Below are 17,400 nucleotides of genomic sequence, written 5' to 3' on the forward strand. Positions count from 1 at the left end.
TAGTCTGTTAAAAGCAAAAAAATGGCAAATAATTGATAAAGTGTTTTTCACATGGCTATCAGTTGGCAAGGATGATATAGATATGGAAGTTTCACAGCTAAGATCATAAATAGCAGATTATTTGGAGGGTAACTTGCATTTTTGTCAAAATGAAACATTAAAAATAAGTCAGAGTGGGGAGAATTGAATGACACATGTAGTTATGTACTGGAGGTATGATGTCATTTAAAAAGCCTGTTTGTTGGGCTAGGAAGGTGGGTCAATGGTAGAGTGCTTGCCTTGCATGCATGAGGCCCTGGGTTTGATTCCTCAATACCACATAAGCAGAAAAAGCCAGAAATGGTATGGCGCTGTGGCTCAAGTGGTAGAGTCTTGAGCTGAAGAGCTGAGGGACAGCGCCCAGGCCCAGAGTTCAGGCCCTACCACCGACAAAATAAAAGCCTGTTAATTTAATATAGACACACATGGTTTCATATACAGAGAAATCCAGTTGTAACCTGAGCAGAATAATTCCTAAGGTTTCAGGAATACATACCACCTACTACAATGGGACATGATCTTTTCTGTTAGTGTGGGATGTTTATTGCCATGTTTTTCCAAAGAGGACAAGGCAGAGAAGGGTACAAAGAGAATGTTACAACAGAGAAATCTGACAAATATTACCTCTGGTATGTGATTAGGTGAGGAAGTATCGCTAATATATTGATAGGACATATTCTTTTGGTGTAGGTTTATACTGTCACCAGGGCTTTAACTTAGGACCTTGGTTGCCTTTATGGCTGATAACATATATTTTTGATTAGATGTGATGCAAAGGTACTTTATTTTCTCCTCAATAACTCATACTTATATAATCATGAAAACAAAGCAGGTATAATGCCAATGGAAAAACACTTCTGGCCAGTTCTCAACACTGCCAACTTCAAGTTCACTCAAAAACAAGGAATTCTGAGAAATAGTTATATCCAATAGAATCTGAGGAGAAAAGACATAACATGATCCCTATGGATCAGAGAAAAGAAACAGTGCAGAAAAAAGACATTAGGAAAGGAGGAAGGAAATACCAGAAATTTAGATAGCAACAATATGTGACAATATTTTCTTAGCTAGAGCAAATATAGCACACAAAAATTAGATGCTAATATGAGGGGAAAAAAGATATTGGGTATATAATATTGAGTATCTTAATTTCACATATAGTAATGTAAATTTAAAACTATTCTAAAAAGGTTATGCAAGAAATAAACAAGACACTAGGCTATTTTAAAATAAAATGATATACACATATTACTCATTTTCAAATTTGTAATTGCTAAAGAATAGTTTTATTGAAGCTATATAATTTATTGTTATACAGTAAGAAAAATACCCCAAAACTTATCAAAGAAACTTTTAATAACTAGTATATGTCTGAGACAAGCAGAAATGGTCAGGTAAGTTGATATTAGGAGAAATGAACCCCAAGATAAGGACTCAAATGATTTTTCTTTCTTGCTATTGTTTCTAATATATTTATAACATGATTTCTTTGTTGCTTTGATTGTCCCTCCCCCATGGTATAACCCTTGTTTTCACTGTATTTGATGTTAGTATAATTTGTGGAGGGGAAGGGAAAAAAAAAAAACAGTTGTTTAAATAGGGATACAGGTGGACCCATTGCAACAATGAGATGTACCAGATATTATGTCAAAAAATGAACTTTACAACTTTGATGTGGGGAGAGGGGAGGACGAGGGGGGATGGGAAGGGATGATAAGGGATAATGAGGGATGATAAGGGATGATAAGGAGAAGGTAACAATGTTTGATAAAAAATGTACTCATTACCTTGCTCATGTAATTGTAACCCCTCTGTACAGTATTTTCACAATAAAAATAAATAAATAAAATAAACTACTGCTATTGTCAAGCATTTTGATAAAAAGATTCAAAACTAGGATTGTTGTAAAGAAATATGGGTTTAAAAATGAAAATATAAACATTGTACCTACTTGAAAATGCCATATAATTAAGATATAATATCTCAAAATATATACACTAGGACTGGGAAGGTGGCTCAGTGGTAGATTGCTTGCTTTGCATGCATGAGGCTCTGGGTTCGATTCCTCAGCACCACATAAGCAAAAAGAAAAAAAACGCCGGAAGTGGCGCTGTGGCTCAAGTGGTAGAGCGCTAGCCTTGAGCTGAAGAGCTAAGGGACAGCGCCCAGGCCCAGAGTTCAGGCCCTATGACTGGAACCCCCCCCCCCCGCCAAAAAAATATATATGTATACACACTAAATTCAGTTCAGCATATAAAATTAAATATGAACATGTGTTTAGATAATTTTTAATATCTGTATCTATTTTCATAGTTGGTTACTAGCAGCAAGAATTTGTTGACATCTACTAGTTCTATGTAGTCAATAAATCCTAAAGTTTTCTTAGTTCTGTAGTAAAAGAATAGCTCCTTGTTAAAGATAGAAATAAGCAGGTATTGGGCTGGAAATGCAGCTTAGTTGTAGAAGACAGCTTGGGGAAAAAATAATGTATGAGGTAAACTGTCACCAAAAGCCAGAAATGGATCTGTGATTCAAGTGGCAGAGCACTAACCTTGAGGAAAAGAAGCTATCAGTGCCTAGGTCCTAGGTTCAAGCACCAGACTAGTACACACACACACACAACACACACACACACACACACACACACACAGACTCTCCCTCTCTCTCTCTCTCTCTCTCTCTCTCTCTCTCTCTCTCTCTCTCTCTCTCTCTCTCTCTCTCTCTCACTCACACACACACACACACACACACACACACACACAACCACACGAAACAAAAACAGGGGCTGGGAAGCTGGGAATGTGGCTTAGTGGTAGAGTGCTTACCCAGCATGCTTGAAACCCTGAGTCTGGTTCTTCAGTACTACATACACAGAAGCCAGAAGTGGTGCTGAGGCTTAAGTGGTAGAGTGCTAGTCATGAGCAAAAGAAGCTCAGGGACAGTGCCCAAGCCCTGAGTTCAGTCCACAGGACTGGAAAAAAAGAAAAAAGCATGTATTTACATTTTTTTCAAAAGTATTGTTCAAGAGAAATTTATTTTCAAGACAAATTTTTAACAGGATTATAAAGCTAAAAATTGGTACTAAATATTAAGTAATTTATATAATAAAATTAGAATTTTCTTTCATTAGATCTTTTATTTACTAAAAATCTTGTTACCTAACTGTACTGTAATGGGCCTTCGTATGACTATTAATACAATAAAATCAGACTCAGAGTCCATATGACTTTTCCAAGAAAAGTACTTCAAGTGGCACACTCAGTTACTACAGAAAATGGCTAGTCTCTGAGTTCAAAGCTGGTAGTCACTGTGTGCCAGTGCTTCATGCTTGTAATCCTAAATACTCAGGAGGCTGACATCTGAAAATCATAGTTGAGTTGAAGCCAAGCAGACAAATCATTGAGATTCTTATCTCCAGTTAAACAAAAGCTCAAAATAAGAGTATGGTTCAAGTGATGGAGCACCAGTCTTGTGCCTAAAAAGCCAAGTGAGAATGTGAGACACTGAGTTGACTCCCAGTACTGGCACAAACAAAAAACAGAAAGAAGACATTAATAATCCATCACACTTATCTGATCATGCGGTCTTCAATATCCATTAATAAACTCCTGACACAGGATTAAATGCCTTATTTTCCAAAGACAAAATGATTTTCTGAGTAGCAATTTGGAAATTGGAGTAGCAAATTTGGAGTAGCAATTTGGAGTAGTAATTTGGAAATTAACCATACCCTTTTGTTTGAAGTCTCATTTTCCTAACCATTTTATTTTGGCTGTGCATTGTTTTGGTTTATAATATGAAACTATTGTAAAAGTGATATTATTACTTTATTAAGTATAACATATAATGAAACAAAATTCTGAAATATAATTAATACATAGGCATTTTTTGGAAGAAGAAACTTTTTTATTGTGAAAATACCTTAAGAGGAATTACAATTAAATGAGCAATGTAGTGAGTACATTTCTTTTCAAACATTGTTGCCACCTCCTTTGTTTCCCCTTCCCATTCCTTCCCATCCCAAAGTTGTAAAGTTCATTTTTTGAAATGTCTTGCACATCTTATTGTTGCAATGGGTCCACCTGTATCCCTATTTAAACAGTTTGTTTTTTCCCTTCCCCTCCACAAATTATACCAACATCAAGTGCAGTGAAAACAGGGGTCATACCGTAGGGGAGGAATATACCAAGCAACAAAGAAATCATCTTATGAATATGTTAGAAATAATAGCAAGAAAGAAATAACATTTGAATCCTTTTTTTTTTGTTGGTCATGGGGCTTGAACTCTGGACTTGGGCACTATCCCTCAGCTCTTCAGCTCAAGGCAAGTGCTCTACCCCTTGAGCCACAGCATCACTTCTGGTTTTCTAGTGGTTTATTGGAGATACCACCTCACCCCAGTTAGAATGGCAAAAATCAAGAACTCTAATTACAACAGATGCTGGAGGAGATGTGGACAGAAGGGAACCTTACTGCATTGTTGGTGGGAGTGTAAACTTGTTCAACCACTTTGGAAAGTAGTTTGTAGGTTCCTCAAAAGATTCCACATAGAGCTCCCCTATGACCCAGCAATCCCACTTTTGGGCATTTACCCAAATGTTTACAAACAAGAACACACTAAAGCTACCAGCACGACTATGTTTATTGCAGCACTATTTACTATAGCTAAGATATGGAACCAACCCAGATGCCCCTCAGTAGATGAATGGATCAAGAAAATGTGTTATATCTACACAATGGAATTCTATGCCTCCATCAGAAAGAATGATATTGCCCCATTTGTTAGGAAATGGAAAGACTTGGAAAAAATTATATTAAGTGAAGTAAGCCAGGCCCAAAGAAACATAGGCCCCATGGTTTCCCTTATTTGCAATATCTAGTATATGTCTGAGTCAAGCAGAAAAGGTCAGATAAGGTGATGTTAGGGAAATGAACCCTAAGATATGTATTCAAATGTTGTTTTTTCTTTCATGCAATTGTTTCTAACACATTTATAAGATTATTTCTTTGTTGCTTTGTATGTCCTTCCCCCACAGTATAACCCCTGCTTTCACTGTTTTTGATGTCGGTATAATTTGTGGAGGGGAAGGGGTAAAACAAATCGTTTAAATAGGGATACACGTGGACCCATTGCAACAATGAGATGTACAAGTCATTATGCCGAAAATGAACTTTACAATTTTGTCGGGGGGGGGAGAGGGGGCAGGGAACTTGGGTGAGGGGCACGGGGAGGATGGGAAGGGATGAGAAGGGGAAACAAAGGAGGAGGCTACAATGCTTGATAAGAAATGTATTCATTATTTTGCCTATGTAATTGTAACTCCTATGTACAGTATTTTCACAATTATATATATATATATACATATATATATATATATATATATATATATATAGAGAGAGAGAGAGAGAGAGAGAGAGAGAGAGAGAGAGAGAGAGAGAGAGAGAAATAGAGACAATATGTTGGAAATTATCTGTACAATTTTCTCCCTGGGGAGAAAAATGAGAGAGGGAGTAACAAGTTCAACAACAAATGTACTCACTACCTTACATATGTAACTGTAACTTCTCTGCACAACACCTTGACAATAAAATTAAAAATAAGTTGATTCAAAAAAAACAGTCTCACGGATTTTACTGCCCATTGAACAACGATCCTCAGATCTCAGCCTCCTGAATAGCTAGGATTATAGGCGTGAGCCACCGGCACCGGGCTATTACACATGCATTTCTGTCTATATCCATCCTTGAGGTGTGATAGTGTCCTCTATATGCACATTTTCATTGGAGGTTTCATAAATTAATTCATCTTAATTTATCCCCTCTGATAAATAGCTTGCTCCCATGAATCATACTACTTATAGATAAAATTCTAAGTTCCAGGGGGAATTATTCATGCATGTAGCTTTTTAATTAAAAAGAGAAAGATTAGTCAACCTTTTTCCAAGAGATAACCAGATGAAAAACAATTTTTAATTACTCTTTTTAAAGTTTTTCCCCCTTCTCTAAAGCTTGAGCTTCAAAATAGTTGGTGCAGAGCTATCAATGAGACGTAGAGGTTAATAATGTTGCCGATCACTTCAGAAGACCAACAGGTAGAAAGGCACCACTAAATCATGTAGCATGGGTATTAACGCATAAACTGAGCATGAAGAATTCTTTTTCTCTTCCATTCTCTCCTGGTGGCATACCCTGGACTTCTTGTCCTTTACTCATGTATAAACCTAGGAAGTACTTTCCAGTTTATACTGTGTTGATGTTACCGATTACACTGTATGCTATGCTTAATGGCTTCCCATTTCTGTCTTTCAGACTCCATCCTTTGGGGTGCCACAGCACATGGATTTCAGAACTACCTGTGAGGAGGTAAGTAGAACCTTTTTTTCCACAAGAATATAATATAACCTGGAAATATTTGGCATCACTTTCTACTTTTGGCATAGGATGAATGGCAGGCTAATTTCCCTTCCAGAACATTTTTTTTTTTTATGCTGCAGATCTAGAAGAGCAAAGTCTGCCTGGGGAAGCCCCAGATTTAAAGACTTTCCTTTAGAAGACTCGAGCAGTGTAACATAATTGAACTGTTCTTCTCCATCAACCATGCATTATGTGATTTCAAGGAGTGTCACTGTTGGAAGATTTTTTTCCCCCACATAAATGATTATAAATTAGAAGACGTAGAAGGTTCCTTTAGGCACAAAAATCCTGTAATTTCCTTTAGGTATTTCAGTGTTACTTGAGATTCAGTGCTGCACTGTCACCAGACTTTGGTAAAAGTTACAGTTAGATATGGCTCTTTCAAGGTTATTGAAGACTGTTCATCTGTATAGCTCAGTAGTAGTGCCTGCACTTGAGATTCCTCAGCATATAATCATTTTGTCTTTGGAAGAAAGGTTTTCATTATAGCAAATGTAAGTCATTCATTGGTTTCTCACTTGCCAGGCAAAATGCAAATATGCATAGGTTAAACTATTTTGTAACTGCTTACATAGTATAAAATACTTTTTATATTTGAAATTCAATACAACCCTAATGGATTGCATATAGTAAAAATCAAAACAAAACAATAGATCTTCACTTCTTTACATTTGTGAAATGTTATGTATTTACATTTTTGAATCAATTTGCAATTTAAGTAAGCAATTTTTCCTTATTTTTGTCAGTTGTGGGACTTGAACTCTGGACCTGGGCACTGTCCCTTAGCTCTTCAGCTCAAGGCAAGCTCCTTACCACTTAAGCCATAGCACCACTTCTGGTTTTCTAGTGGTTTGTTGGAGATAAGAGTCTCATGGACTTTTTGTGCCCTGGCTGACTTTGAACCACAATCCTCAGATCTCAGCCTCCTGAGTAGTAGCTAGGATTACAGTTGTGAGACACCTGTGCCCAGCTTCTAGAGGGAAAAATTTACTTAAAATATGTCACCACTGTGATCCAGTCACTGGTGGCACATCCCTGTAATCCTAGCTACTTAGATGACTGAAGGCTAATGGTTGCAGTTCAAAGCCAGCCCAAGAACAAATATCCATGAGAATTTTATATCCAATTAACCACAAGAAAACTGGAAGAGACACTGTGGATCAAAGTGGTAGACCCCTAGCATTGAGCAAAGGAGTTCAGGTACAGTGCCCAAGCCCTGAGTTCAAGCCCCACGACTCACAAAAAATAAAATACAATAAAACCAGTCACAGTGTAAAGTTTAGAATGCAAGTATATGATATTTTTAATATTAAATAGCTTGTCATTTTAAAAAAAATTGAGTATGATACTTTGCAACTATTAATTATAGTCTTTTTTAAATTGGATGATAGTTATTTGCTTACAAATTCCTTTCTCATGTGCTACACTGACCACTTTAAGGTCAAAGTATATGCTTTACTCAAATTTTTCAATTACCATTTATCCAACATTTTATATGGAATTACCATCTCAGAAGTTTTGTATGCTTTTCTAAGCTTAAATTTTAATTGTGACCTCTCTGTTTTTAATCACATACTCGTAATTTTGGTTGTAGGAAGTCTTCGATTTCCATCAAAATGTTTTATTCTTTTGAATAGTAATGTACTGAGTAGAAATTTATGTGAATAAGACAGTTGGGACCCATATGAGTTGACTTAGTAGAGATAGATAGTGGCCAAATACTATTACAACTGAGTTAGATTAGCTATCATAAGTTGGCATAATATTTTCTAGGCCTATTTTTAAACAACACTGTTTATATATACATTAGTTTGAGCTTTTCTATTTACACTTTTACTTATTTTACAATAGTAATGCCACTGTGACCATATTACTCCTACTCCTGAGATACTAAGAGTTTCTTACAAGGAACCCTCTGAAAATCAGTACTACTTTAGATGCTGCGCCTCACAAGAAGTAGAGCCATACCAGACAGGATAATATTCTTATATCTTCCACACATGCTGGATTGACAGAACTCTAAAATATTTTGAATATCTCCAAACCTCAGAGTTTGCTGGAAATTTGTAGTTTTATGATTTTAAGAGAATAGAAATCATAGAAATAATTTAGTGTGGCTGTCACTGCTTTAGAGGGAATGGAGAAATTTTATGAATGCCAAGAGCCATTTAATTAATCAGAAAAAAGTAAAGCTATAATGTGTGACTTAGAACTCCTGGTAACAACTTTAAACATCTTTCACAGTCACTGCATTACAGAGAATTATACAGAATGAAAGATGTGTTAAATACAGCTCATTTTCTTTTAACTGTTAATAGAGAATTAAGATCAAATCCGATGTCAATGTTCCTCGGAGCAAGGTAGTCTCCTCTCTATATAAAAATGAGGAAGAAAGACCAGATAATTTCCATTTAAAAGTACCTTAACTTTCTAATATAAACCCTAAAAAAGTTGATTTTGTTTTTTGTAATTATTGCTTTTGTAGGTAAAGACAGAAATGTTGAACTGATGGTAGAGACAGAAGGTGAGGACAGAAACAAAATCTACAACTTAAACGAAAATATATACATATATCAAGATATATTTATGATTATTTCTGCTTTTAAAAATTGCCATCCAAATCTGGGTTCTGGTGGCTCATGCCTCTGATACTAACTACTCATGAGAGTAAGATCTGAGGATTGAGGTTTGAAGACAGCCTATTTTATTTTCAAATATACATTCTTTAAACTATGATCCATATGTCTGTGTTGACCAAAATCATTCATATTCTGAAATATATATTTCTTTTCACATAATTCTGGGCTAGGATGAGTGGCTCACACCTATAATCCCAGCTTCATGGGAGGCAGACACTACGTGGATCATGGCTCAAGGCCAGCCCAGGTGATTCCTGTCTCAATCAATATGCTGAATGTGGTAGTATACATCTGTAATTCTAGGCATATAGGAGGCATAGTTTGGAGGATCTTAGGCTAGCCCAGCCCCAAGCAAAAATCAAAAGATAATATACAAAAAATAACTAAAGTATAAACAGGCGGCATGCCTTAGGTTGTAGAGTACCTGAGTTCAAACCTCAATACTGCTCAAAAATAAAATTAAGGACATTTCCATGAGATTCTATCATCTACTTCCAGAAAACTATCTTATATAACTATCTTTGTATAAGTAAAGTATGATGTTCACTTAACATCATTTTCAGAATTTATGTACATGATACAACAACAATCAACTGTATTCACAATTTAATAATTTGTACACATTTGTGAGCTAGTTTGTCCTAAATATACTGAAATATAATCTATGTTTTCCCATGATTACTTAAAATTTTTAGTCTATTAAAAAACTGTCAGCATATAGATTGACAGAGAAAGAACACAAAAATTGTTGCTGTGAAGAAACATGTGATCCACACACTAAGTAGGATATTCAGAGAAAAGGGCATAGTTGAAGCTTAAATACCCTGCTTATGAGGTAGAAAAAAAATAGTGATATTGGTAATTTTAAAAGTAGAACATTATTATTAGTGTGGTAGTTGAGTCTTCATGATGATAAATACCTGGGATAAGTCTCCTCCAAAATCTAGATACAATGTTTGGTTTTTTAGTCTTCTTGGGTTAAAGATATTTCAAAAAGATGACTGAAGGCAACTATTTTCCTCTTTTGTGGAATCTGGTCAAGTAAATGTAAGTACTTTGCTATTCTCTCTCATTGGCTGGGCAGAAGAAGAACATGACAAGGTCAGAAGGACCTTGGTCCCAGGTGTCTTCTCAGTTTCTCAGATTGGCAAACCACAAGTGCTAGGGATCAGAAAATCTGCAAGTGTTGAAAGAAATCCTGCAATGAACCAACTACTTTTGAGTCTATAGATCAATAGCTCACTAGTCCTCAATAACGATGACAGAACTAACCTACTTATTGAAATCTTCCCCAGATAACAGTGTAGAAGAGGAAGCTAAAAATGTGATGTAGAACTAAGTGATATTGAAAGGAATACAGGTGATGCCAATATATAGAACAGATGTATGGAAGGGGTGAAAATTTATTTAATGAAAGCCCTGAGTTAGAAAAGGCAGAATTTGTCCTTGGATAAAGTAATATGAGAAGATGTTAAAAAAATATAAAGATAAACAAAGGCATCTGCTAGGATTTGAAAAAAAAATGTAATTTAGCTAAGGAAAAGACTGATCAGAAATAAACTATGAAGGAGAGGTAAGTGATAAAATACAGCTTGAAGCACTTTGTCTGAAATAATGTTTGGTACACGCTTCTAGAATATAGTTCAGTAGAATAAACTGCATTTTATTTAATACCTTAGGGTCACAAAACAAAGCGTGTTTGTCAACCAATATAAGGAAAGACCAGAAAGAATATTTGTCATGTATACACTATAGTCTCTTTGGGGTTTCTTATATCTGATATGATTCACTTAAAATGAAAAGAATATAGATTTTAAAAGTTTCATAATATCTTTTGTTTTTTTTTAAAGAATATAATTCTTTTTTTTTTTTTTTTTTTTTTTTTTTTTTTTTTGCCGGTCATGGGGCCTGAACTCTGGATCTGGGCTCTGTCCCTCAGTTCTTCAGCTCAAGGCTAGTAAGCTAGTACTCTAGCCACAGTGCCACTTCCGGTTTTTTCTTTTTTTCTGTTTATGTGGTGCTGAGGAATCGAACCCAGGGCCTCATGTATGCAAGGCAAGCACTCTACCACTGAGACTGAGCCACCTTCCCAGCCCCAAGAATATAATTTTTTAAAAAGATTTTTTTTGCTGGAGTTTGAACTCAGGTATTTTCACTTGTTAAGATTGCTTGCTTATTGGTCTGCTATCATTTGAGCCACTTCTCTAGCCTAGCCTTTTGCTTATTATTTGGAGATTGAGAAGACTTTTCTGTCCAAGCTGGATTTGAACCAGGACCCTCTAGATCTCAGACTTCTAGGTAGGATTACAAGCATGATCCACCAGTACCTGAAAATACTCTAACTTTTAAATTGTAAATGAGTGATAGTTTATTTTTGAACTCTAAATTATGTACTAAGTTGAAGCTATGTATGTTTCTATATCAAATAATACATTTTTGCAGCTTCATAGACAGGTTTTGTGTAGTTTAGAAGTATTGTCTTTTAATAATTCTTTTCACCAAATGTTTTCCAATGTAGAAATTATTAAACTCAAGTGTTAACATTTCTGTTCAACAGGGATTGAAAACCAATATTAGACTTAGTTCCATGATTACAAGTTAATTCTTTAAAATATTGTCTTATGTTTCCTTTTCAAGATGACAATATTGCTACATATGTACATTGTATATACATACTTACTTCTGTGTATGTATATATGCAATGTATGCACAGCAACAGAATTTAGAGACAAATACTTGTTGGTTTATATTAACACAAAAAGGAAGGCAAAGATGGGTACAAGTGGCTCATATCTGTAATCCTAGTTACTCTGAGACTGAGATTAGAAGCCAGATGCCACAGAAAAGTTCATGAGATTCTTTTTTTTTTTTTTTTTTTGTCGGTAGCAGGGCTTGAACTCTGGGCCTGGGCGCTGTCCCTCAGCTCTTCAGCTCAAGGCGAGCACTCTACCACTTTGAGCTACAGCGCCACTTCCGGTTTTCTGGTGGTTTATTGGAGATAAGAGTCTCACGGTCTCTCCTGCCCCGGCTGGCTTAGAACCGCGATCCTCAGATCTCAGCCTCCTGAGTAGCTAGGATTACAGGCAAGAGCCACCAGCGCCCGGCAGTTCATGAGATTCTTATCGCAAATAACCACCACAAAGCTGCAAGTGGAAATGTGAGTAAAGTGGTAGACTGCTAGCCTTGAGCAAAAACGCCAAATGAGAGTACTAGGTCCTGAGTTCAAGCTCCATTGCAAATATGTGTGTATGTGTATGCGCGGACACGCTAACATGCGTGCAGACACACACACACACACACACACACACACACACACACACACAGTAAGCTAAATGTTTCTTTAATTTTATAGTAGTCAGAGGTCAATAATTCGGTGATTTTTTTCATTTTGAAACAAGTTTAGCCTTGGACTGTAAAGACAGTAGCCCTTGTTGTTTTAGGTTGTCAGCACCAATAGCTGCTCTGCTCTCACAGCCTTGCTGGCCATCAGTACCCCCAAAACAGTCTGAAGGAGGGATAACAAACTTCCCCCTACACTTGGCTGGCCCCCTACCAATGCAGCTGTTGGGAAAGGGCATCTATTCATGGAAGAATGGTCTCTTGCTCACTGTCGCCATCTGGTGGTGGCTAATTTGATACATGCTGGTCAACTAGTTCAAGATGGTGTCCTCCTTGGAATTATTCCTACTGGGTGAAGATACTCCTAGTGACTACTAAGATGACAGTGTCCATGTCATTAGATGTATACCAGATCATCAGCATAGGCCTCCCTAAATATCTCTTCATGAGAAGAACCAGGGCAAGCAGGAAAGCAACTAAATCTCAATGATCAGAGCTTGGCTTTAGTTTTGCCTGTTGATTCTTCTCATTTTATCTTTTTGTGTCCTACCTATAAAACCTATGGAAGGATACTGTTAGGAAGTAAAGTGAAATAATATTTCTTGGCACACACTAAGTCCTGTGTAGTTCGTTATTAACATACAAATTAGGACACTCTTCCTCCTGACCTGTCATTGGGTTTCTCTATACTCTTGATCTGTGAGAGGGATTTTGATACAGCTTTAATGCTCAAAGTCCATGCTTCTTTCAACAAGTAGATCTGACTTTTCCCATTTCCTCCTGACCTCTACTCTTCTAGAAAAAAAACACATTTGAGGGACTGGATATACTCCATCCTCTCCTGAAATCCTTTGCCATGGCCTCTCCACAGGATGTCTTTTCCTGCTTTTTACTTCTTCTTATATGGCTACTCACTTGAATAAAATGCCATTTTCACTTGAATAAAATGCCATTTTCACCATGTGCCGATAGCTCGTGACTGTAATCCTACTTAAGAGGCTAATATCTGAGGATCCCTGTTTGAAGTCACCTTAGCAGGAAAGTCCAGGAGATTCTTATCACCAATTAACCAACAAAAGAGCCAAATATGGAACTGTGGCTAAAGTTGTAGAATGCCAGCCTTGAGTTCAAGCTGTAGTACTGGCACACATGCACCCAGTCTCACACACACACACACACACACACACACACACACACACACACACACACATATGAACAGAAAGTGTTAGTTTCATCTGATCATTGCTTTATTATTTTTCAAGGCAAACAGCACATATTTTCTCTCTGTAAATTCCCCTGGAATACACCTGGCCCTCAAAAATATCTTAATTCCTCTTTACATGGTGCTTTCTTATTAGATATTATATTTTGTCCTATTTATATATGTCCTTCTTTAGAAAGTAGAAATACTCTGAAGGTAGGGACATTTGTCTAGATCATGTCAGAGTGTCTGTTAGCATAACATAATATTTGCAAAAGTAATATAGAGATTGGATTTTAAAAATAAATTTTAATGTTCTCTGCCTACATTTTATAGCAGAATATATGAAATCTATAATCCTCGAAAAACATACTTTAATGTCAATTTGTTACCAGCTCTCTTTGGCCTATTCTATGTTTGATCTAACTTCATTATGCATGTGATTGATCTATATTTCTATCATCTGAGAAGGAGGGACTACTGAATTTAGGTTCACAAGTTTTCTCAGAGGGTAATCTATAACTTTCTATGGCTTTACCTTAGCCTTCTTATTTTTATTTTTTATTTTATTTATTTTTTATTGTGAAAATACCATATAGAGGGGTTACAATTACATGGGCAAGATAATGAGCACATTTTTTTATCAAGTATTGCTGCCTCCTCCTTTGTTTCCCCTTACCATCCCTTCCCAGCTCCCAGCCCTCCGCACTGTGATAACCCCCCTCCCCTGCCAAAGTTGTAAAGTTCGTTTTTCGGCATAACGACTTGTACGTCTCATTGTTGCAATGAATCCACCTGTATCCCTATTTAAACGATTTGTTTTTTCCCTTCCCCTCCACAAATTATACCAACATCAAATACAGCGAAAGCTAGCAGCACAACTATGTTTGTTGCAGCATTATTTACCATAGCTAAGATATGGAGCCAACCCAGATACCCCTCATTAAATGAATGGATCAAGAAAACGTGGCATATATACACATGGAATTCTATACCTCCATCAGAATGACATTGCCCCATTTGTTAGCAAATGGAAAGACTTGGAAAAAATTATATTAAGTGAAGTAAGCCAGGCCCAAAGAAACATAGGTACCATGGTTTCCCTTATTTGCAATAACTAGTATATGTCTGAAACAAGCAGAAAAGGTCAGATAAGTTGATGTTGGTTGAAATGAACCCCAAGTTAAGTTTTCAAATGTTTTTTTCTTACATGCAATTGTTTCTAATTTATAAGATGATTTCTTTATTTTGATTTTGAATTAGGATCTTTGCCTAGATTCAGAATATTTGTACTTCCACTTCCCAAGTAGATTCAATTACAGACATGAGCGACCGTATTTGGCAGTAGATATTTATTGTTGTGAGTAGTGTGTGTGTGTGTGTGTGTGTGTGTGTGTGTGTGTGTGAGCTTGTGCAATTCCACCAAAAAGTTGCCTCATTGTGAGTTTCTGTAGCACTCAGATCAAAGTCTGTGTTTTGTTTTCCAGACAACTATCAAACAATTAGGGGGCATTTGCCACAGTCCTAAGTACAAGCTCAATTCAGCCACATTAGAAATGAGATGAGAAACTCTGGTGGCTGGCTCTTAGTCGCCCAAACATTCCCAAGATAATATTTTATATCTCTTTGATGTGTAATAGTAATGCATTTCTGAGCTCTGGGGAAAAAGCTCTGTCTCATCCTAAAGTCAAAAGAGTATTATTTGTGATTACTGGCTATTCCCTTACACATCTGGGGAAAAAATTGGCCCAGAATGTACAGTACACTGAAAAATCATTGAATGTGTTCAATTGCAATCACTTGGCTTTGATGTATTATTTTATATCACCACTCCTCCTTATGTCCCTCAGGGTTTCCATGTTGTCTCATGCCCAGGGCCAAGATCATCTTGCAAACATGCAAGACTTGTCCATATGAAAATTCTGAAGAATTGTATTTTATATTAAGGGACATATAGACTCATGTTGAAAAATATGTTTTCCTTCAGATGTAGCCATTTGAATTCACCATAGCATAGATTAATCTTTGGGATTGAGTGAATACCTGCTGTGTGTGGCTACAAGAGAGAGGAAAGACACAGGTAGAGCAGTTTTCATTTGTTCACAAAATGACACAGTCTTAAAAATGAACTCCAAACTCCTATACAGTTGTGAATGGTAGAGGGTAACATTGTATGCATCAGTCAGAAAGTGATCTTTAGACATGATCTTTATATTCCTGTCAATGTTATGGAAAAGTCTTCTAAAGAGAAAAATTTCTGCCAGGCCCAGTGGTTCAAAGCTGTAATCCTAGATCTGTGGAGACAAAGATGGGAGATTGTATTTTAAGATGAGCCCTAGGAAAAAGGACATTGGGAGACTATATCTCAAAGCATGGCTGGGCAAGTTGTAGACTGCCTCTTTTCCCAGCTACAAAAGGAAGGAGAGCAGCTAGCCTCAGTGATGCATCCTTGTCACCTGTTATCCCCAGTAACAAGGCAAAGTAGAAGGAGGAGGATCACAACCCAGGCCAACCCAATTCAAGCACAATGTAAGACCTTACTTTAAAATAACAATATAAAAGGTGCTTAGGAATTTGGCTCAAGGGGTAGAGGGTCTGCCTACCATACATGAGACCCTGATTTCAAGTTCTGGTACCACCCCCAAAAAATAACAAAGAAAAAAGGAAAAGGAAGGAGAGAGAGAAAGAGAGGGAGGAGGGAGAATCAGCAGTCCTCTAGGAAAGTTTTATTCCAAGCATAAGCTGAATATTATTTGCATTTTTCTGGATATTGCACCCCTTAAATACTAGCTACATATGTATCTCCATGTGTTTCTTCACTCAGTAAATAACAGATCAGTAAATAACTAATTAAATTATCATTTGTAAGTTAATCATTATTCCTGTTGACTTTGGTTTAGATAGAGCAAGAAATTATATTCTATGTGAAATTTTTGTTTTGTATCTGTGACCAGAGGGCATATTAAACATACTCTTGTTTGGGCTCTGTGAGGGGACATCTACAATGCCAGCTCTTTGGGAGACAGAGGTAGGAGGATTGTAACCTGAGTATAGCTCCAATAAAAATGTGAGTCCCTATCCAAAAAAATAATTTAAAATATATAAATAGCTGGCGACAAGATTCACTTGGTAGAGAACTTGCTTTGCAAATGTCAGGCTCTGAGTTCAAATCCCAGTATTGCAAAACCAACAAATTACACTCCTTAGGGAGAAGACACCCCATGTGAATATCTTAACACCACAGTGCTTCCAGAGTGATAAGATGCACATACTTCTCTAGTAATTACCCAGATGTTGGCTTAAAGCCATGCAGAACAAGTTCAGAAAGCTTCACAGTCTGTTTGCATAGTCTCCAAACATGGGTGAAGACGAAACTTTGATTTAGTAATCAAATATTTTAGACCTTTAGTTAGACTCCTGAGCAATTTGGTTAATAGATAATTCATCTGTGTTCTGTCCTTTTTCCCTCATAATTGCATTTGTGTGTGTGTGTGTGTGTGTGTGTGTGTGTGTGTGTGTGTGTGTGTGTGTGTGTGTGTACATGTTGACAACCAGAAAAGACACAGTAGTGGAGCCAAGAGTAAATATGACACAGGAAGTTCTTCAGTCTAAAACTTATGTATAAACAGAAAGTGGATTGGTGCTTGGTGCTCAGGTGACAAGGCCTGGACCAATTACAATGGTATGGGAGGTGCTTGGCTTTTCTTCTATTTGTAGTTGTGAACGTGTCCTAAAATTGAATATAGTCATGTACAACTTTAAATACAC

At 36.7% G+C, this 17,400-nt stretch overlaps 1 protein-coding gene across 6 annotated transcripts in view; it reads left to right on the top strand.

Annotated features, from left to right (window-relative positions):
• Positions 1-17,400, top strand: part of Sntg1 (syntrophin gamma 1) — an 807,695-nt gene that overhangs the window by 484,005 nt on the left and 306,290 nt on the right. For all 6 annotated transcript variants that reach the window (XM_069990696.1, XM_069990699.1, XM_069990700.1 and 3 more), the window contains one exon: positions 6,349-6,402. In XM_069990696.1, coding sequence (XP_069846797.1) covers positions 6,376-6,402 — 27 coding nt within the window. In that variant the 5' untranslated portion in view covers positions 6,349-6,375. The remainder of the gene's footprint in view (positions 1-6,348; positions 6,403-17,400) is intronic.

Source organism: Dipodomys merriami, unplaced genomic scaffold (genome assembly GCF_024711535.1).
Source record: "Dipodomys merriami isolate MVZ:Mamm:240054 unplaced genomic scaffold, mDipMer1.0.p SCAF_4, whole genome shotgun sequence".
In the NCBI taxonomy this organism is placed as follows: domain Eukaryota; kingdom Metazoa; phylum Chordata; class Mammalia; order Rodentia; family Heteromyidae; genus Dipodomys; species Dipodomys merriami.